This window comes from Piliocolobus tephrosceles, chromosome 6 (genome assembly GCF_002776525.5).
Source record: "Piliocolobus tephrosceles isolate RC106 chromosome 6, ASM277652v3, whole genome shotgun sequence".
Classification (NCBI taxonomy): Eukaryota; Metazoa; Chordata; class Mammalia; order Primates; family Cercopithecidae; genus Piliocolobus; species Piliocolobus tephrosceles.
The window spans coordinates 43,610,600-43,634,874 of record NC_045439.1 but is presented as its reverse complement, the minus strand read 5'-3'; the positions used below and the strand labels follow the sequence as shown (position 1 = coordinate 43,634,874).

Genomic DNA, 24,275 nt, shown 5'->3' with positions numbered 1-24,275 from the left:
TGCATTTAATGTTACATATTTCCCTCTAAGCACTGCTTTTGCTGCATCTCACAAATTTGATAAATTGTATTTTCATTTTTCTTTAGTTAAAAATATTTTTCTAACTTATCTTAAGGCTGCTTCTTTATTTAGAAACATGTTTAATTTCCAAATATTTCAGGATCTTCCAGATATCTTTCTGTTACTCATTTCTAGTTTAATTCCACTTTGGTCTGAGAACATACTTTTTAAGATTTATATTTTTTAAAATTTATTAAGGTAGGTTTTATGGCCCAGAATGTGATCTCTCTGGTGAACGCTCCACTCCATGTGAGGTTAAGAATATGTATTCTCTGGCTGTTGGATGGAGCACCACGAATGTTAAAACAAGCAAATGAGCACTCAACCTAAATACTATTGGAAGATTGTTCAATTTAAAAGCAGTATTTATAGTTATCTTAAATTTCCTAGGCACTGAGTCTATGTGTAAAGGCATAGAAACAGGGAGTGTGGGTCCAAACCGAATACTTCATTCGATCTTCAAAGTACAAATAAATTGTTCTCTGTCATACTTTGAATGATTTGCACACTGTAAAAATTCTCCTCTTGCAATTTGATGTTAACCAGAAACTGAGCAGATACAACATTATATACGTGAGCTCCTATGCAAGGAATAAACTTAATGTGATTTTTTCTATAATTATGATTACAGTTGGAAAGATTAAAGTTTCTATGCCAGTTTTTTAAAAAAGAAGTAAGGAAAGACGATGTTTGCCAAACGCAAAGAGGGAGATATTTTATTTTTAGTTTCCTAAGAGATTATTAAAAATAACATTTCATAAAAGCTACTTCTAAGGTTATTTGAAATTCTTCATTTATATGACACCAGTTTCTAATTTAAACATAATTGGAGAGAATAAATTGGGAATAAATTACAAAGAAAAGGAGGTAAAAGCACATGCCACTGACTAGTAGTTTCTATAGCAGTCTCTTTGACTATTTTAGTCAATGAGACTACAGTCAGAAGGTTTGCATTTTGCCAACCACTCTCCTGATGATAAAATTATTCTTTCTATAATCTAGTAACATCTAGCCTAGGCACTACACAACAGAATAAATAAAAACTGAAAAATAACTTGAAAAAGTCAACTATTACAACTTTAATTCAACAAAATTCAATCAACTAACCAACTGAGCTCTAGTTAGATTTCACTCAAACCATTTCACCAATTCTTACGTTTGGGTTCTAAAGCGGTTCACCATGGTATGTGGTGTTGAAATTCCAATTATATTGATTCAAAATTAACAATGCTCAGCCAGGTGCATGGCTCATGCCTATAATCCCAGCATTTTGGGAGGCCAAGGTGGGCAGATAACTTGAGCCCAAGAGTTTGAAACCAGCCTTGGCAACACAGCGAAACCCTGACTCTACAAAAAATGGAAAAATTAGCCAGATATGGTGGTGCACTCCTGTAGTCCCAGCTAGTCAGGGGGCTGAGGTAGGGGGATCACTTGAGCCTGGGAGACGGAAATTACAGTGAGCTGAGATAATAACACTGAACTCTGGCCCAAGCAACAGAGTGAGACTTTGACTGAAAAACAACAACAAAAAAATGCTCTATAAAATTTCTTACTCATGTTACAAGTTAACCAATCTATATTTCAACTTTGGATAGCCATGCTATTTCTATTCCGACAATATGATTGAATAAAACAGATACCAAGCAATGAAGCAAAAGAAAGGCCTCATAGTAGAATTTTGCTTTCCAGTTCAACGAGTGGAGGTAAAATAATAAGATCTCTTAGCAACAGCCTAATTTTTCAATGTAGCAATTCTTTTGAAAATTACCTTTTGTTGAATCATCCTCTATTGGCTGTTTGAACAACGTAATATCCTTGAAAGTACACAGGAACAAGACCACCTTTTCATGTTCATTTCTTATTGGTGCAATTTGCATATAAAACCAAACAGGGGTTCCTGTAACAGAGAGAAGTCGGGGAAAGGACATTAGAGTGTGGCATGGCCACAGCAATGTTTTGGTCTCCTGGCTTCTTTCTTCCTTCAGCTGCCAACAGCTATGCCAGGAATCAACACCAAAACAGTAGCATATTAATTACTACAAATAATCAATAAATGTTTGATTTTGTATCAACTACCAGTTATTCAGATTTAATACACACAGTATTCAAGCCAAAATATCAAAATTCTAAAGTAAAGCACAGGCTGTCATTTCACAGTGCAGGAACACAAAGGCTGTCCTGCTACTTAAGCAATCCCAGCATCACCTGTAGGTCTGGGTCCCTCTACCACTGCTACTCTCTCCAACTTTCTTCTGAGAGTCTTACCAATTGTGATCACTCATACCTGCTTCTTTCGTCTTGTCAGTTTGACAAGTGTTTCCAATTAACTGCAACAGCCATACCTGATCCTCTAATAATCATTCCTCTTAGAGGGACATCTAAAATACTGTTTCTATCCCAAGGCTCTCATCAGTCAGATAGACTCATATGATAGCTCTATGGCTTTGACTGCATCCCCACATCAGAGAGAGAGGATGTCAGCAAAACTTGATGCCTGATGTACACAGAGCTCTACTTGAAACTGTTAAGGCAGCCTGAAGGAAAAAAAAGACATGTCCCCAGCCTTTGAGATCCCCAGGCATCTTTTCAAGCCACTGCTTCCTACCTCACTCACTCAAAGAGCATGAAGCTGGACTCTATCCACACATTCTTCAAAGGATGGCTACTGCAGACTCTGTCCTCTAGGGCAGAGGGTATCAAAGTATTCAAGGCTTACAATTCGGACAAATCAGGAACTGGCATATAACAAGCATAAATACGTGAAGGCACAATAAATGCCTTCAAAGGTGTGATTATCTGTTAGGTGATAAAACACTGAAGGAAGGTGCCATTACAATCAAAGAGACACATTTACATTACAATCAAAGAGACACTTTTCTCATCATATTTTCTTCAAGCCAGTGTAGTAAGCCCCTCCAAATATTCTATTTTAAGACATAAATGTTTTTATACGGTTTAGGATTTAGGGAGTGAACCATGCAGCTATTAATCGTCTGTAGGTAAGACCCTAGCCTTTTACTAGCTTTTATTGAGAACTGAATAAGAAGCATTTCTATTCCCATAGCCTAAAAAAAAAAAATTAAAAAGTCACCTAATGTCACCACAAAGGGGAATTTTTCATTTAGACAAGATGAGATAACTACCAAGCTCAAGAAGTCAGAGAATTAGAGAAAGGAGATTTCCATGGGACTCTTCAGCTGTGACAATCAGGTTTTTTGCAACCCCAGGGGGCCTATGGAAGGACATGGCCCTTTCCAAAATGATGGTAGAATCAGACAAAGACCTCAAAAATAATCACATCATCTCCCCTAGAGGCTTGTTCATTTTTTTTCTGTTTTCGTATTTTACACAGCATGTCCAGGAACTGTGAGTGATGTGCACAGTTTTACAAATCACCAGGCCCAGACGTTAGTGGATACAAGGCCTATGGCTATTCCAACACAGTGAGCTTGAGGCAGAAGGGTCATAAACAAAGAGAAAAGGGCACTAAAAAAAGAAGTCATTTTCCAAGGTCTGTTAGAAATCTGAACAGAAAGAGATGATGTTAGATTGCACGCCCTCCTGTGAAAACTGCAACTTTTCAAATTCTGGCAGAGTCTGGGCTCTCTTTAAAACTGCTTTAGATATGAAGGTAATTGTTTTTCAACTTTCCAGGCCACAGGGTCATACTTCCCCAAGTAGGCTCAGTATCTGCCAAGTATCTGGTGATAGATCCTTCATATTCTGGATTTGGGGTTCAGAGGGCTGGGGAGTCAGGGAGGGTTAAGCAGAGGAACCTGCTGCCGCTGAATCTCAGTGCAGAGTTCCAGCATTGATGACTTGGAGGAGCCTCAGCTGTCAATTCTGTCTGTGAGTACACAGAAAGAGCTATTTTAAGCTCAGAGCTATCATTTCTTTCCCCACAGTAGAAACAGCCCCCTGCTAATCAGAGCACTGGACCTACAGAACAGAGGCCGCAAACTAAAATTTCAATAGTGATGCATATTCAATCAGATGCCTCAATTCCTTCATTTGCAAAATGATGTTTAACCTAATTACTTAAAGGAAGTATTGGGAGAACTTGGCACATAGCCATTCCCAAAACAGTTTTCTACAGATGTGAATTTTTCTATGTAACATTTTTTTTAAAGCACCAAAATATATTTTTCTCAGTTGATATTCAAAACCTTTCAGCTATTTGCAAGACTTTTTAAAAGCTGCAATTAAATAGCAAAACTCCATTATAATACATGGATAACACCTATCCTTCACTAAAGAGGAAAACAAAAACAAAACCCAATGTCGATAGCACACAGAAAGGAGGCGTGAGTTTTAATTTACAATGCTATGGGGTATATATCCTATTGGCTATAAGCAGGAACTTATCTGCATAGAGAGTTATCTGGAAAGAACCAGATAGGCCTGAACAATGGTCAGATAATAATTTCAATCCATTAACATAAGGCAAAATATCTAAACTACCTTGGAAGGACTTCTGGAAATGCAAAATTCAAGGAATTGCTAACATGATTTAAAGTAAATAAACAGAAATTCCACTAAGATATTTTGTTGTGGTGGTTGTCATTACAGGGTCTTGCTCTGTTACCCAGGCTGGAATACAGTAGCACAATCATAGCTCACTGCAACCTCGAACTCCTGAGCCCAAGCGATCTACCTGCCTCAGCCTCCTGTGAGTAGCTGGGACTACAGGCATGTGCCTTCATGCCCAGCTTTTCTTTTTTCGAAGAGGCAGGGTCTTGCTATGTCACCTAGGCTTCACTAAGATATTTTTTGAGAAACTCAGAAACTATGGACTCGTCTTTGGGGCTTTAAAGTCAGGCAAATGTTTGTTTATTTTTGTTTAAATGTCAGAGAGTGAAAGACCTTAGTTATAGGGAATATTCTTACATTATTTGCTAAATTTGGAGTACATATCTAAATTATTGAAGAGTTAACAAACCATATGAAAATGAAGGGTTTTTTGGTATACAGGTCTCCTACAAATTATCAATATGTATTTAGACCTGGCAAAAAAGACTCAGAAAGCACCTACAGCCTGCCTTTTCTCTTGCAGAGGACAAAGCTGACCATTCCTACAGCCTGCCTTTTCTCTTGCAGAGGACAGAGCTGACCATTCCTACAGCTGCCTTTTCTCTTGCAGGGGACAGAGCTGACCATTCAGAAGGGATTGTTTTCTAGGTGACAAGCCAGCTGACATTTAGCTATGACTTCAAACTGAAATATCTCTTTGGCCTTGATGTAAAATGAAAGATAAGATAAGCCATTGCTTAAATAAAATTACTAAACACAAATATTTCCATTATCAAGTGCACTACTTTGAGGCAATGCCTAACACTGTTATTCCTTTATTAGTCTACTAATAAAAAGGGAAATCAAATTTTAATTCCAAATATTCCACAGATAAAAAATGTTTCAAGTAAATGGACAGGATAAATTATGCTCCACAAGATCCAACAGGCACTGAACATGGAACAGACATTGCCTGTTGAAGCGAGAATGTTTTCCAAACTTGGGAAGAATTTAGTAACCATCAATTTCCATCAAAGATAATAATGGACTTTGCTATCATCTGCTATTAGCAATAAATAAACTGACTCATCTTATGAAGTGACTGTTCATTTGAAAAAAGAAAGAAAGAAAAATTTGTGGAAACAGCAAAAAGATAAAAGTAAGTAACCATGCAAATAAAGTGAATTAGAAAGGAGACTGAGTTGTTGAGTACACTTGGTTTTTGTTGGGTTGGTTTTTTCCCTCCAAACTCTGATGGAAAGTCTATATCATGAGATATTATGTCATTATATAATACCTTACCACATACAAATCTCATGCCAGAGAAAGTTCCCAACCATCAATACAAATTTACCAAATGTGAATGATCTGTTCTGAGAACAATGACTACTTTCTACTAGGCTTTCTCACAAAAGAGTCTCAGGCTGGCAAAAGGCTGTATTGGTAGAGATTCCTCTCAAGTAGCTACCACATATTCACATTGCCTGTGTTTGTGTTGAAACGTAATTCCACATATCCAGTGTTAGCAATTACCATTTTCTTTAACCATAAGAAGAAATTAATACATGTATCTGTCAATTTTAGTTGTTGTCACATAATTATAGGATCTTTATTATAAGTATTAATTACAAAATGTTGTGCTCCTGATATGAAAGTCATATTTAGGATGCATCTCATTTTTCTTCCATTCCTCAAAAGGTTGCTTTCCATAGGTAGAATTATTTATTAATTTTATTATCTAATTTCACCAGCAACCTCTGCCCCTGCCAAGAAAAGAAGCAATAGAAGTTTTACATGCTTTCTACATTTTAGCTCCACTGACTTACCAAACGTAATATTAATAAAGAGTTGGCACATCTTATTAATAATTGAGATACCTACTGTTTTTCTTGTACAGAAGAACTTCAAAGCAGTTTGACTCATAGTTGTCAAAAGTTTGCCTTACTTTCTCAATGGTCTTCTTGTCAGTCAATTCCCCATACATAAAACTGGAGGGGGGGGGGAGAAAAAGAAACAATCGATTTCACTTTTGTGTTGCCTTTCAAACGCTACGAAAATCATATAGTTGTCTTTGATTAAATAGTCAAATGTGGTTACAAAACATAATGTTGCTCCTCCACAATGAACTAAAATATTCAAATCATGAGAGGCAGTTCTTGCTTTACACAGTTCCTGCATGCACAGATTTCAGTCACTATGGTTTAGTTAAATTACACCAATTCCACAACACAGTTCAAATTTCAGTTACCACAGTATGTTAACCGAGTAATTGCACAAAGCGCAAGCTTTGCTGCTTGATCTTCAGTCTACAAATCACTAGAAAATAACAGATGCACCTTCACAACTAGTCACTGATCACATCACTTCTTTCAAATTCTGTCAGTATTGGTAACAGCACAGCTGTTATTCAGTTCACGCACAGACAGAAAAGCATGTAGTCATATTGCCTCCTTGTCTCTCAGTGATAAACCTACGTGACATTTTACAAAAATGGATAATCAAAAGCAGTAAGTAGCCAACAAAAATTAAAGTCCACCAAAGAAATGACAAATAATAATGTTGGAAGTGGAATTCAAATTGAACATAAAAGAAGTTATAAGAGAAATCGGTGACCATGGAAATGTTGATACTGCTGCCATTTGGGAGACTCTAGCTATGCAGCCAAAAGGACTTAGTGAAGGTGAACTCATCAATATAAATGAGGAAAGTGGTTGTAACAAAAAGGATGAAGGTTTCCCAGAGGAGGTGACACCAGTTCAAAAACAAAGAAACAAACAAAAGCTCCTCATTAAAGGAGCTCTAGTACGTTGCTCACAATAGTAAAAGTGGAAGAATAAAATATTTGAAATTAATTCTAACTTAGAAAGGAGGGTGACAATTTTTGAGGAGATAGAAAAGATGCTGCCTTTATACAGAAAGTTATATTCTGAAAAGGCAAATATTGTTCAAATGACTTGTGATAAGTTTTTAAAGAATAAATAAAACACTCCCCCGTTCTCAATGTTTCTGATGTTCAAAATCACAGTATACTACATAAATATGAGTTTTACTATTATATTCAGCTCCCTTCATTGATAACCAACAATAAGAGAATTTTTAATGTTTTGACAAACATTTTTAAAGATGCTAAAACAATCATAATTTTTATTGAGTATTAAGATCGTTATTATGTGGTTTCAGCTTGCATATACCTTGTTATGTTTCCATACTATCATAATAAAGTGAGGATTGCATATTATACATATAATGCATTGACATTCTCATCATTTCAGGAGATTTCCTTAAGACAGGTACAAGTGTGGCTAGCGGGAGGGAAGTAAAGCTGGCATCTTGAAAAAAATCATACATTATTACAGTTGTTAGAGGAACATACAAAATACAGATTAAGGAATGAATGTCTATATTCCACAAAAACTTTCCAATGTTTGACATTCTCTATTTTTCTAAGAGAACCTTGGCAAAAGTCTGATTATCTAAATAACAGAACTCACTCAGTAACTACATGCCTCTAAAACTCCATTCTCAATGCTTTCAAAATCATCAGTTGTACATCTGGTTTTAGATCCACAGTTCTGCTGATCGGTATGACTGTCCAGACCATTTCTTCCACCAGGAAAGAAAATGTGGCATTACTGAATACCTTAACTAAGATTTTGAAAGATCAAATGTTTATCTTTGTTATTGCTTTTCTTTCAGTTTTCAAAGAGTTCACATATTGACCAGAGGCAGATCCAAAGTGTGGTGGAGGCTGAAGCTTATACAATCTGTGGAGCCCTCCTTAAGAAAAAGAATAGAAAATTATAAAATAAGATTAAGAGCAGAGCCTCGAAAGACATGTACTCAAATGAGGGCCCCTGAAGGTTCAGATTCATTATCTTCATGGAAAATCTGCACCTGAAATTATCAATCAATAAAATTTACAACCTAAAAGGCATAGTTTATCAGCAAGATTCAGTAATGACACACAGGACCCAATAGTAGCACCACATTACAACTGGAAATTACACGATAACTCAAGCCCGCCTTCTATAAACACCAACCTAAGCAACTAGAATTCTAGAAACTAAGAAATGAAAGTAGATAAGGCAGATTGTCCAAGCACTGAGAAATCTGAATCCTTCATTTTTAATATATTTAATTTAAAAAGAAAAATTTTATTTGTCATTAAAATAACAAAATAAGTAAAAAATCTCAGAATAAAATGACAGACTCTTAATTCCATATCTTATATCTAGACTAACACAGGCAACCTCAGAGCACACCTGCAAGCTGGCATTGAAAAGCCAGTGTTCCTGTCAGAGCTGAAATTTCAGCTCTTGTGAGTTTTATAAAAATCTCTTGAAGGCATTACAATTAAATTAAAATTATTCAGCTAAAGAACATAAAGCAACTCCTCTCCCCCAAAAAAATTAGATTTATACTGTACATAATAGTTTTATAGACAAGTGAACTTTTTTAATCAGTTTTTTACTAACTGTTATTTTCAATTAAAGAATCTTAATAAAGCAGAAACATTTTAAAATTCAAGATAAGGGCAATAAACTAAGTAAATGTTTGTAGCCTTAAAAGAAAGAAAAACCATTTCACGCTGCTACTAAATGACAGGTGTCTATGGTTCAATAAACTGAAACATAATATTCACAATTCGCCAACAGAAACAATAAGAAAGAATTTATAATACAATAAGCAACTAGGATAAAAATTATCAAAAATTAACTCTAATAAGATTTAAAAGTAAGTTACAACTCAAATTTTAAAAAAGAAGCTCTTTGAGGGATTGGTTTAATAACACCAACTAAGAAAAAATGCAACACAGGTCTGATGCAACTAAAATTCTGAAGAGAAGAAAAAACAAACAAGTAATTTTTAAATAAGCTATTAAAAATTCACAATACGCCTCCATTGGTTAAGTCCTTCCAATGCTAACATCACTTATCCTAGGAAAATAAAGGCACTTAAGAAAAATAATCCTATATTATTAAAATCCGAATACTGTTTTTAAAACATAATCTTTCATTTCTTACATTGTTCCACTCGGATTTTTCATTTATTATACCACATATTTCCAGTGACAGAACATGTATTTGAAGGGGCGAAATGTAGCAGTTAAATAATAAGAGGTATTTGAAAACAGAGTATAAAGAATGTCGGAAATGTACTATCCTCCCAAGGCAAGTGTTCTGGAGGTTAATTCAATCTCTGAAAGTATTTTCATCCAAAGTTGTCCAAGCCATACTGATAAATCAATGACTCCCCGTTCTCTATGGGTACGGCACATTTGTTGATTTGCTTGACTCTGTCACATGTGAATGCTGAAATATTTTAACACAGTTCCTGAAGCCTGACTCAGGATGAGTGAAGCTCAATGCAGTCTTTGAATGGTTAATGGAATTTGAGGGGTCACAAATTATAGAAATAGTAATCAACAGGCTTTAGAAACCATATATAATAATTTTACATAGTTTTCATATCTTCTACTAAATACCCTCAAGGAATATGTAATGGAAATATTTTTAAAATTATAAAACTTCCACTTGCTCTCTTACAAAGGATGCCAAGCTCCTCCTTGGTAATTATAAATGAACTACTGCACTGTTCCTTTATTGAAAGGCAAACAAAATTGGATTCACAGAAGCAATCTATATCTCTGTTATAATATTGGGCAGTCATGGTATAACAGAGGACTTTTGTATTTGGAGGACCACTTACAAACTGGATAATTTATGGGCAAGTCTTGTATCCTCTCTGATCCATAGTTTCTTCATCAGTAAAATGATGACAATAATAATATAACTCAAAGCATGACAAACGGATAATGCAAATAAAGTTACAAATTATAACGTGTTACACAATGGCTGAAATATGACTGGAATGTATGGATGGGATTAGAAGGCCCCTTCCCAATCCCAGCCTCACTCTCTAGCTTCTCCAGGATTCTCCAGGAACCATGCTTTCCAAAAGGCAGGATCACTGTGTCTTAAAGGGAGATGCGCATGGTTCTGTGAATCTTCTTTCTTCACAAGCTCATGAGGTTGAAGCAAACACTCACTCAGAACCTGCTCCTGTACAATCTGGCCACTTTTCTTGTCACACAACTGACTGGTTTCATCTTGGGAATAAGGAATAAGTTTTCTTCAGGCCTGTTCTAGGCCATAACCACTCGCCTAGGCATCTAGCAGTTATCTTTCATGTGTATCTGACCTAGAAAACTTTGAAGAACAGGTGGTTTGGGCTTGTAGCAGGATTTACTTATTCTTGGATCCCTTGCTCTGCTATCAAAATCTCACAAACAAGCCTCATTATAATACCTAGCAGTAAGAATGGCTATAATGATGGAAAGACTTCCAAAGGAGAAAAGAATCTTACAACTCTGAAGAAAACATAACCTAATCATGAGTTCTACCAATTTCTCTTACTCTGCTAAATGTACAACAGTGTGTCTAGACTAAAATGCAACAAACATTCAGTCACCATAGTACAGGGTAATATTATCAGCAGGCTGTAGTTCACAGATTAGCAAATGCTTCATCAAAAAAAAGCAACACAGATAGCCTTAACGCAGTGGGTAAATGTGGTCTCCAGCTCAGAACTGGCCACAACCATAGAATCATAAATGTTAATGAGAGGTGGACTGAGATCTGCAAAGAGAAAGCCTGAGAGAAGGAAAGTTAAGCAGGAAAAATTGAAAACAAATAAGAATACAGTTTTCAGCCAGGCGCAGTGGCTCACACCTATAATCCCAGCACTTTGGGAGGCCGAGGCAGGCGGATCACCTGAGGTCAGGAGTTCGAGACCAGCCTGGCCAGGTGAAACCTCATCTCCATTAAAATACAAAATTAGCCAGGTGTGGTGGTGGGCGCCTATAACCCCATCGACTTGGGAGGTTGAGGCAAGAGAATAACTTGAACGCAGGAGGCGGAGGTTGCAGTGAGCCAAGATCGCACCATTGTACTCTAGCCTGGGCAAAAAGAGAGAAACTCTGTCTCAAAAAATAAAAAATAAATACAGTTTTCAAAATCTGAAAGAGGTAGTTTTGGAATATATCAAAGACATTCCTTTATACAGAGGATCATAACCAAAAGGTTTCACAACCCATTGATTTATATGGTGTTCAAAGGATTTCACTGGAATAAATAAATGGTTGATCCATGACATGTAGTTAAGGAAAAACAGGGATAGCACTGTATATCTCTAACCTTTGGAGACTGATATCACCAAGGCACCTCTGCCCTTCAATACTTTTCATCAGTTTCATCAAGAGAAGCACAGCCCTCAGCCAAATGGAGCCAGACTGACTGGCATCCATCACCTGTCACATGCTCTTGGTAGCTGCTGAGATAATCTTGTGTTCATAAAACTGCTGTGAGATCTGTCCAATAAAGTGTTTCTAATATCTCTGACTCATTGTCTAACTTGATGGGGTTGGATAAGAGATTGTAAATGGCCTTTCAAAAAAATGCATTTGAGAGCATCTATCTACCCCTCAATCCTGCCTACCTAACTACCTGATTGTTCTTCTCACCCCTCTATCCAAAGCAAAAACAAAAAACGACAGCAGAATAGGCTCTTAAAAGTTTCAGGTTAATTAGAAGTAGAATGCTAAAGTGGTTCCTACCTAATCTATGACAGCATATCCCAAATGTCAGAGCTTCTACAGGTCATGAGATAAGATCACATGCTTTTAAATGTCATTCTCCCAAAGTCTATAATCTGTTTTAAACATGCAATACTTTTCATGTCCTCCAGTAAACAGGAAAACAGTCCAAAGGCGTGGAAAATGCAATGTCCACAGTAAAATGGACAACGTTTGAAGTTCCTAGGTATCCGAAAGTGTTATAGTGTCATAATTTTAGCTAAAACAAAAATGAGACAATACCTAACACACATCAGATATTTTCAAATAGGAATTTCAGTACTATTATGACATAGCAAAGATGTAGGAAAACTAGAACCCTCACTAATGGCTGCTGAGAATGGAAACAGAAGGTTACTCTGGGCAACAATCTCACAGCAGTGAATTTACAAACTCTGCATATATTCTATTATCCAGCAATCCCATTTCTGGGGATAGAGATAGAAAACTTCTCACACAGGGCCACAAGAAGATGTGTAGGAGGATGCTTATTTCCAAATTGTTTGAGGTAGCAAAGTGTCAAAGTTAGATTCCAGGACTAATAGAATGTATAAATAGAACGAAGGCTGTGAAGACACTAGAACATTAGACAACAATCAGATATGATGCATAGATCATCATATGTTGACACAAAGAAGTCTAAAAACATAACGGTGAATGAAAAGAGTAAGAAACCATAAATACTACAGTGTGGTAGGAATTAAATAGATCTTTAAAACCAACATATGCAAAGCAATATCATTTCCAGAATACACATATTTAATAAACAAGCAGAAGACACATAGAAAGGTATACAATAAACACACTCTAGAATGAATAATCTTAAAAAGAAGAAGTGAGATGGGATGAAAGGGAAAAGAAATAAAAGGAAAAAAATGAAATAAAATAAAGAGAGGCCTTGCTTAGAGAGAGCAAAATGATAATATTGTGACAAACTGAGGACTATGTTTAATTTGATTCTGTGTGTCTGGTCTAGCATGGGAGGGGTTGAGAAGGACAAAGAAGAAAAAAGATAAGAAAACAGAAGAAAGAAATATTAGCCTCTTGATATTATAACAACACAAATTAATATGTTTTCTATTTTACCATAAAACAATTCACTTTTGGATATTTAAAACTATGGCATGTAATAATTTACCTAGTTGTCACTTTAATCCTATAGACTTTAATTCATCTAATGCAAGTTGTATACAAAAATGATTCTTTTTTCTGAGATATATAGTGTCAAAGATTGTATTTTCCCATATAAAATGAAGCTCACCGCTTTGTAGCTTCTTATTCTCTTACGTCTGTCTAAAAACTTATTATGATAAGCAAAATTTTTTAAATTATTTACAAGGATATTCTCAGTGTCAAATACTTATCTCCACATTCACTTATAAGTCAGTAATTCCAAATACTATAATAACTTTTAGCCATCAACCCTGTGTTTCTAAATGTGCATGTAATTTTCTTCTTTTCTCTCTCTGTTATTTTGTATCTCACATTTAAAGGCTTTTCTGGATTTATTCAAGAAATGGGAGAAAAGCTATATGTAAAAGAATGTGAGTCATGATGCAAACACTGTTTTATAAACTGCTTGGGGGGGTGGTTTTGGGTTTGTTGTTTTGTTTTGTTTTAGACTTTTTTTTAACTTGATAATGTGTTGTTAGTTTTTTCCAGTGTCACTTTCCTTCCAGTATATGCAACATATGATGTAGATAAACTTCTACTACTGGATATTTTGATTACTTCCAGGTCTTCAGTCTTCTAAATAATGCTACAGCAAACATAAAATGGATATAGTCTAATTTTAAAAGAGAATAAGGAAGTTTAAAAGAAGAGCACATTAAAATAAATCATGCTTCCAAGAAAAACTGATAAAGGTCAGACATTTGTTCATATATCAGATGCTAGTCTTCATTGTTCTGTGAGGGCATTAAACTGGTTGCAATTTTTAGGTTAACAAAACATATCTGGCATTTTATGCAAGTAAGTAATAATTGTTTACATTAAGAACATGATCATTTGAAAACACTGTCTCTGATAAGTAAAGACAATTTGGAGAAAGACTCAAATACTTTTTTATGCAGTTAAAAAGCATGGTATAATCCAAAACTCTCCCACCTCGTGTCATAACACAGGATGAAATACAAGAAATAACAGTATGCTATCCAGAGCATGTGAGACCTAGGTTAGGGTTTATTGCAAAACAAGCCATCTACTTCAATAAATACTGACATAAGACACTGTCTTGTGTTCTGTTGTACATAGAAAAGTGAGCAAGATGGAGTCCCTACTTTTAAGGCACTTACAATCTGGTACTTGTGGTACTTGTGTTAGGAGAAGAAAGGCAGCTCTTTCATAGGAGCAAAGAACTAATATAACATACCAGCACTTATTTTCTTCATGAATCCTTTGTAGGAAAAATTGTACTTGGCAAAGAAAATAGGCCAAGGATAGGGCAGATACATGGGACACAAGAAGGGATGAGAGCAGGACTTAAAATAGATCCAGATATGAAGAGCAGTACTTCTCAAAAATGGCAACAAAAGCAATAAAGCAATAAGAATAAAAACCCAAGGGATAAGGCGAGTTAGTTTAAGGGCAAATGATGATGCCAACAGAAATATACACAAGAAATTATGAGGAATCAGAGAAGGGAAAAACCTGTCTTGTTTAGGGAATCATAAATACCTTCAGGTAGAAGATGAGATCTGAGACAAACCTGGCATGAAGACGGGATGTCAGCAGTCCAAAAATAAGAAATGGGAGTGTGAGTATATCTGTGTTTCCTGGAACTCTCTAGGGACCTGTTCCACAGGATAAGGTCTACCATGAAACTCAGCTTTTTCTAACTTAAACTGCCTTCTGGGGGATAGGAGAGGAGCAATGCTTAATACGGACCAATGATATCAGTGCTAGCAAAGGGACCCTCTCAACCAGAAGCCACAGATTTTCATCACTCCCATTTACCAATTTCCACACCTGGGAATGAAGACTGAATATGAGAATGCCTTCAGCAGAGGCAAAAATGAGGGTGGCTAGAGGAGCATAGATTAAGGAACAGAATGTTTGAGCAGATTATTTCTCAAGCCTGGATAAGCACCAGAATCATCTAAGTGTTGGTTAAAAATACTGACTCCCTGCTTGACCCACCCACTTCAGAATCACCTACTGATTCTAATTCAGTAGGTTTAAGCGGGGTAGGAATCTGTTTCACAAAACTTATTTAAGTGATTGCTATGTGCAGTCAGGTTTAAACTCAATGGTATAATATAAAATATCTATCTTTCATGATGATGAAGGATATCTAGAGAGGGAAAGAGAGTCATGAACCAATCCCTTCTGCATACCAAGGATGACTTTCTCTCTCTCCCTTTCTCTCTCTGTGTTTATGTACATATACAGATATCCATGTTCCTCTGATTACTCAGCACCTAGACTATTCTTGGCTCATGGTAGATGGTAGGTGATCAAAAACTATTTATTGAAAGAATTGATTAATTCACAGATAAACATACAGTTATATACATAGAGAGGGAGAAAGTCATACACAGGGGATTGGTTCCAGGATCACTGCGTATATCAAAATCCATGCACACTTAAGTCCTGCAGTTAGCCCTGTGGAACCCACATATATAAAAAGTCAGCCCTCTGTACACAAGGGTTTCACATCCCCTTGAATATTGTATTTTTGATCTGCATTTCTCTAATACTACATTTCTGATCACATTTGGTTGAAAAAATTAACCTATAAGTGACCCACACTGTTCAAACTAGTGTTGTTCCAGGGTCAACTGTATATGTATATAACTATTACACATATATATACATATATACACACACACACACACACACACAGACACACACACACACACATATATATATCATGCTTCTCAGCATAAATGGGTAGAAAACATAAATCACTATTTCTCTAGGCAAGTCTCTTAACATGGCTCTACCTCAGTTTTCTCATCTGAAAAACAGAGGATTTGGCCTAGAAAAAAAAATCAGATCCCTTGTAGTTCTAAAATAACTTGGTTCAGTGCTTAGTTAAATGAGAGCTTTAAAGAAAAATTAACTCATGGAAAAAACATCCCATCTGGCCTTACTGAAATATTGTGAAAAGTTTTGGGTTCTAAATTAGTTCCTTATATATAGTTTCCTTTTCTTTTTTCTGATCCCCTTTTTTCTTAATATTCTCTTTAAGCTCACAGAAATGGCATATTTTTTAAAAGAACCATTATAATAATATAAATGTCAGATTCTGCTGTACATGAGTCAAACAATGTACCATTACCAAGTACATGTGGCTTACACAGGATGTAAGAGCTTTATTTTATGTTCTTTACATTCTCATGGACCATGTTTAACTTGGCCAGGTGGTGTTTACTCTATTTTGTTCAAGACAATTTAGTTGCTCCAGAGATGCTGTAGATCACATGCCACAAGTTGTTCCCTGATACAAGACATTCCTGTGTAATTCAGCATCTAGACTATTCCTGGCTCATGGTAGGTGATCAAATAATATTTATTGAATGAATTGATTAACTCACAGATATACAAAAATTTTTATTTTGGCAAAAGTTCTCACCAATGGCTCTTAAGCTGTATGTTTCCATTGATGATTTAGTCTCCCTAATATTCTAATATAATTTTTAACTCTATAGTTTGTATATGGGAGTCCAAGTAAGCTTAAAGCCTTTTAATTACATTCAGATTTGTGTTAAATTTCAGAAAAGGTTACTTAGCTATTCTGTTACCTGCAGGTACTGCTTTTCTGCATGACGTCAGCTCGATGATATCCAGAGAGTTTACAAAAACCGTCATTACTATAAACTACAGGCCAATCCACAATCTGGGCATTTCCCAGTAAGAAACTTGATTCTGAAGAAGAAGGGAGAAAAAAGGAGGTTATTTAGCTTCATTCAACAATTCACTTATTTCAAGTAATCAAAAAGGCAAACTCATAAAGATGGACACATAAAACTATGATTTGTAATTGTACAAATAATATAATCTGTTCTTGAAATTGACATAACCAGCTTTGCATGATCATCATATAAGACCTGCAATAAATACTGAATTTATATACAAACTAAAAACTCCATTTACAAGAAACCAGTTTATAATATTTCTTTGCATTAAAGTATACCCTAAGCTATGAAATAAAAGTATAGTTAGTATTAAATAATGTTAATGACTATAAATTACACCTAAAAATTGGTTAACTTATTAAGATTAGGGCTACAGTCACTTCCCTACAAATTGAGAATACTGAAGTTGATAATAAAAGAAAATTGGATGACCCCTTCAAAAATTATATTAATATATTGCTGACTTGATGGAACAAATTTTTTGTCCATTAGACTGATCTTGAAAAGTCTAATTTAAAATAGAATTGAAAAGTCTTCCTTTAAATTAAAATTATTCAAAGATATTTTCAACCACATAATACACATAATTTAGAAACTACCTGTATTCTAAATAACAGAGATATCTTTGTTCTATTTTACACAGAAAAGTAGGTTTGCTTTTGTATAAATTACTATAAAATGACTGAAAATCCAATCATATTAGGCAGAAACTTTAGCAGTTTTGTAAACCACATGTTATATGTCAACATTAAAAGGAATTAAAGTTAAAATAATATTAAAATATATAAATGAACACTTATTTTTAATATAAATAATTTAAAAGTAAAAACGTTTAAAGCAATACTATGCTTCCAAATTTTACCTAAGAAAATTTCTTTTGAACTCATACTCAGGATAGTATACTAAAAATATAACAACTTTTTAGTAGAAGACTTTAAATCCTCATTCATACTTGGTCTTCATAAAAATAATGATGCAATTCAACATTTACTAAGTAGCTGCTGTATAAAAGTCACTGCTCTGGGTCAAACAGTGGGATAAAATAAAGATTAGTAAAACATACCCTTTGCTCTCAATAAAAGTATTTGTTGAAAACAAATACATAACAACAAAATACAACTGCCAGAATAGATACTAAATAAAGAAGCATGGGACAAAACATGAAAGACAAAATCTGTTTGAAGCCACTAGGAAACAACCGAAAGTAGGCAGAAACTGGAAAAAATAAACCCTTGAAAAAGAGAGGCTATATTAGTTGAGATAGTCATTTAACTGTCTATTCCCCTGAGAGCACTTGCCAGTTTGGAAAGTTCATAGTGTGAAAGAGCTCAAGCAGAAGTGTCTTACAAGTGTAAGGAGTCAAAGGTCACAATTTGGGGCTGGTAGAGCAACTTGGAGTTGGGGAAATCTTTTAATTGATGGAGTGATAACCCTCTGCATAATATACCTCAAATCCTTCTTGTGGCCTAAACTGGGTAGGCATAGGGTGAGACAATAAGGAATCCAGCAGACAGCAATGGTAAAGGGCTAAAGAGATAGATAGAAATTTCACCAGCTCCCCAAAGCTAGCAGATGAATTTCAGAGTTCAAGTCCCATCAAGCTAGAGAAGCTTGAAAAACACCTCAAGCCTTCCATCTTAACACAGGAGGCCATGCATTAGGAGTAAGAAACAAATCATAGGATGAATAGATGTGACCTGGGACTAAAATAAAAAATGTAGAAAGTAGACCAAAACACAAAAAATAATCTAAAAATCAAGTCTCTTCATGATCAAGGTGATCCATCAGTAATTTAACTGCCTGATTAAAAAAAAGTAACTCTCCTCAGAGGAAAATAATGAAATCCCAAATCTCTACAATGAATTGATATAATGTCCCAGAAACAATAAAAAATTATTAGACAGGCAAGAAATGGAAAACTCTACAATTACTATGGAAAAAGTAGGCAATAGAAAGAGAAGTCAATAGGTAGAAATAATGCAATCTCTGAAATTAATAATTTGTTGGATTGGTTTAACAGCAGATCGGACACTAAGAAAGAAAGAACAATTTGAAAACACAACGATACAAGCTATTGCAAATTGAAGTAAAAGAGAAAAAGATTGAAGAGATGTTCTGTGGGACAATATCAAGCAATCTAAAATATATGTAGTTGAGTCAACAACAACAACAAAAAAAAAGAGGGCACACATGTTATCGGACAATATGATAGATAAAATTTTTCCAAATAGAATGAAAACTAGCAACTCAGTAAACCACAAGAGAGATAAACATAAACAAGCTACAATAGGAATATGTTTCTTGCTCTTTTGTTCCACATCAAAAAGTGTTCTATCTTCTGCAAATTGATCTATAGATTCAATACAATCACAATGAAAATGACAACAGACTTTTTTGAGGAAATTGAAAAATTATAAAAGTTTGTGAAAATGCAAATTAAAGCAGTTAAAAATAAAATATGAAAAACTAGAACAAAGTTAGAGAAATTACAACTATAGTAATTAAGATGATATGGAAATGGAGTAAGGACAGACAAATAGACCAATAAAACAAAATGAGTTCAGAAATAGGCCCTCACATACAATATCAATGGTTTTTTTGCGAAGATGCCAAGACAACTGAATAGGTAAAGTCTTTTTCAACTAATTTTATTGAAACAACTGGATATCAATATGAGCAAAAATTGAAACATGACCCCTACCTCACACACAAAAATAATTTGAAGTGGGTCATAGATCTAAATATAAAAGGGAAAATTATAAGCCTTCTAGAAGAAAACATAGAAGGAAATCTTTGCAATCATGAGGAAGACAAAATTTCTTATGTAAGTCTCATACAGCAATCACCATAAAAGAAAATGTTGATAAATTAGGCATCATCAACGTTACTGTCAACTACTCATTCAAGGGCATTCTCAAGAAAATGAAGTGGAAACCTACAGCCTGGGAGAAAATATTTATGTTACAGATATCTGAGAAAGAACTCTAATCCAGAAAATACAAAATATTCCTACAAAAGAACAAACAACCCAAGTATCAAAATGAGCAAGTAACTTAAACAGACATTTCACACACCAAAAAGATAAACAACAGCCAATGAGCACAAGAATAAGATGCTTACAATCAACAGGCATCAGGAAACACGAACTGAAAGCACTATGATATACTGCTGCTCAATTACTAGAGTAGTTTTAAAGACTAACAATACAACATTGTTGATGAGAATCAAGAACAACTGGTGCTCTTTATAAAATGCTAGTAATAATGCAAAATGGTATGATCACTTTGGAAAACAGTTTCTTGTAAAGTTAAATATGTATCTATGACCCAGAAATTTCACTTCAAGGTATTTGTGCAAGTGAAATGAAAACATATGTTTACAAAAAGACTTGTAGGAAAATGTTCACATCAGGTTTATTCATAGTAGCCAAAAACTGGAAGCAATGCAAATGTCTATTAAGAAGAGGATGGATTAGAAATTGTGCCATATTTACACAAGGAATACTACTCAGCTCTAAAATGGAACAAACTTCTGATACATGCAACAATATGACCTCAAAAACATTATAAAAGAAACAAGCCACTAAAGTAGGTATACTGTTTGAGTTCATTAATATGAAGCTTAAATATAGGAAAAACTAATATTATATGATGCTAGGGACCAGAACAATGATTTCTAAAGGGAATGGTGGAAGAAGTGACAGAAAAGAAAAAAAGAACTTTCTGGCAAATGTAATTGTTCTCTATCTTGATAGAGGTATATGTTACACAGGTGTATACAATTGTCAAAATTCATTCAACTGTACATTTAAGATCTGTGCATTTTGCTGCATAAAAAATTTAAAAACACACAAAGAGGACAATGGATAATTCCATCTGACCAGAGAATCAGAAGTTTTAGGAAAACAATGATACTTGAGCTTAACCTTAGTTATGAGGATGGTAATACTACATTTCTGTGGTACCTAGGGCAGTTAGAGATCAAAATGAACTAATTTCTGCAAAGGTACTTCAGAAAGCATAAATTCCTCTATAAATAAATGATGTTTTCTTTTATTTATAGCATCAACTATAAATATTTTTAATATGGCCATCAAATATTGTTTTCTTTCTCCCCTTAGCCCAAGTCAGTTTACCCTCTCTAATCCATAAGCTGTCCACTTCATGACTAGATAACTGTGGCAGGCCATACAGCTACATGGTATCCCTGCCTTAACTCATCCCAATGTTCAGTCTGGTGTTTAGGCGAATGCTAAATTGTCTCCCTGAAACCCTTCCTATATCCTATCATTCTTCATCCAGATCAACAATCCCAACTGTTTATATAATCAAATCTCAAATCCTTTCCAAGGCTAACAAAGCCCTCTGAAATTCAGCCTCACCTTCCCTACCTGTACAAACATGTTTCCCATTATTCCTGAAGTCTATACTACTGTAGTTAGGTCAGTCTCTTCATTATGTTCCGAAAATCTGCTCATTCATGCTGCCCACTATTCAATTAAAATACTTTTCCAACATCTCTTTGCCCATCAAAACATTTCAGAATCATCTCAACTCTACGTTTTCTATGCCACGTTCACTGAATACCACTCAGTCTACATCTGCTCTGGCAGCTACCATATCTGTCTCCAACCATTCACAGGACAAACTTTCCATACAAGTTGCCTATTCTCACTGGCTCCATCTCCTCAGCTCCTGTTCACTGAACTCACTCCTATTTAGCTTCTTCCCTCACCACTCCACCAAGACAGCCAAGTCACCAATAACCTCTCCCTATCGCCAAGCTCACAGGGCACTTTTCACTCATTTCATAACAATTCAGAAGCGTTGGTAACCATTCCCCTGTTAAAAGTCTCTCAATGCTTGGTTTTCACAGAACAACATTCACTTGTTTCTCTGAACATGCCTCTATTTTTTTTTTTTTGCAGGCTCACAATTCTTTACCAATAAGTATACATTAGTGCCTAAGTCCTCTCCTTTCTTTACTCTTATACACTTACCTATGTCCATTGATTCAGTAACTCATGATTGAATATCTCCAAACCAAACCTCTTCTATAAACTCTCAATTTTGATACCCAAACTTGACCTCTCTTCTTAGTTACCTTAAATGTGCTTCAGTATAACATGATCATGACTTTTTGATCCTTCAAATTAGGTGCTTTCCCACTGTTTCCTGTCTTAGAGAATGGGGCCACTATCCATACAACCTTATCAGCCAGTAATCTGGGAGCCATCAATCAACATTTATCCCATTACCCTCATCTCTAATTCATTACCATCCGCATTACTTTTATCTCCTAAAGCTCTTTCAAATCTCTCTAGTTCTCTTCACCTCCATGATCATCACCCAACTCTAACCTTCTATCATCTCTTCCCTAGCCTACTCAGGTAACTGTCTAACTGATTTACTCAGAACCTCTGTAGGATTCCCTCAATGGATTTTTTATACTGAAGCCAAACAAGATTTTTTTTAAACTGAAATTGTATCGTGTTTCCTCCCTCCTTTAACATCCTTCTTTTGGCTCTCAGAACACCCAAATCCTTTCCATGGCCCACAATGACTTCAAAGTCTGCCTGACCTCAGTTCTCATCACTCTGACCCTTGCCTACAATACTCACCTACAACAGCCTCATTGACTTTTCTTATATTCTTGTAAAAGCCAAGTTCTCTCCCACCATAAGGAATTTTTACTTGCCATCATCTCTGCCTAAATACCATTCCTTTTCCCTCCTCACCTTGTTGTCACCTACATTTATTTAGATCTTAATTCAATTGACATGACCTCAGGGAATCTTTCCCTGACCTCTGATGAGGTCATATCCCTGTTATATAATTTTTTGACATGATGCACCTCTCCCTCACAGCCATTATCACAATGGCAGTTTTATACCTATTTGTGTCTTGACTTAATTAATGTATATCTGGCAGGGCGCGGTGACTCACATCTGTAATCCCAGCACTTTGGGAGGCTGAGGCAGGTGAATCATGAGGTCAGGAGATTGAGATCAGTCTGGCCAACATGGTGACACTCCATCTCTACTAAAAATACAAAATTAGCTGGGCATAACGGCGCACTCCTGTAGTCCCAGCTACCCGGGAGGCTGAGGCAGGAGAATAGCTGGCACACAGGAGGCGGAGGTTATAATGAGCCAAGATCATGCCACTGCACTCCAGCCTGGGCAACAGAGCAAAACTGCGTCTCAAAATTCAAAAACAAAAAATTAATGTATATCTGCCTGTTGGATTATAAGCTCTATAGGGATACAGCCCATGTAGATTTTTGCTCACATTTGATCTCTCATTGCCTAGTATAGTGCCTGACACATAGTAAATGCTAATTTAATGGTTGATTATATGAATAAGCAAATGAACTAATACATTTTTACAGGGTTCTCTTTTTACACAATTGATATCATAAAATTTATTAAGTAATGCCTTTCTAAATATTCCATATATGCTAACCTTGCCTTTTCATATGAATCACATATTCCTCAGGATTATAAATTATATGCCAACTCTGCATACAGGAGTTTCAATATAATCATCCCAACAGAAAATCAATAATGAGACATTGGATTTGAACTACACTTTAAACCAAATGGACCTGACAGATACATATATAAACATTCCACCCAAAGACAATAAAATACATATTCTTCTAAACTACAGAAAGTTGAAGTTCTCAACACAGAATGTTCTACAGGATAGATCAACTCTTAGGCCACAAAGTAGGTCTTAACAAATTTAAGAAAATTAAAATCATATAAAGTATCTTTTCTGACCACAGTGTTATAATGCTACAAATTAATAATATGAAGAATTTTAGAAAATTTACAAATATGTGGAAATTGAACAATATACTCCTAAGGAACCAATGGGTCAAGGAAGAAATTTGAAAGGGAAATTTAAAAATATCTTGAGATAGGCCAGGCACAGTGGCTCATGCCTGTAATCCCAACACTTTGGGGGGCTGAGGCAGGCAGATCACGAGGTCAGGAGTTCAAGACGAGCCTGTCCAATATGGTAAAACCCTGTCTCTACTAAAAATACAAAAATTAGCTGGGTGTGGTGGTGTGCACCTGTAATCCCAGCTACTCAGGAGGCTGCAGCAGGAGAATCACTTGAACCTGGGAGGTGGATGTTGCAGTGAACCGAGATCATGCCACCGCACTCCAGCCTAGGCAACAGAGTGAGACTCCATCTCAAAAAAAA

At 35.5% G+C, this 24,275-nt stretch overlaps 1 protein-coding gene across 2 annotated transcripts in view; it reads right to left on the bottom strand.

Moving 5' to 3' along the window:
• The window catches only part of KCNH5 (potassium voltage-gated channel subfamily H member 5), a 952,486-nt gene that overhangs the window by 904,627 nt on the left and 23,584 nt on the right, over positions 1-24,275 (bottom strand). For both annotated transcript variants that reach the window (XM_031935711.1, XM_031935710.1), the window contains exons 2-4: positions 16,948-17,071; positions 6,451-6,557; positions 1,829-1,957 (exon numbers count right to left, since the gene is read on the bottom strand). In XM_031935711.1, the coding sequence (XP_031791571.1) occupies positions 1,829-1,957; positions 6,451-6,557; positions 16,948-17,071 (360 nt within the window). The remainder of the gene's footprint in view (positions 1-1,828; positions 1,958-6,450; positions 6,558-16,947; positions 17,072-24,275) is intronic.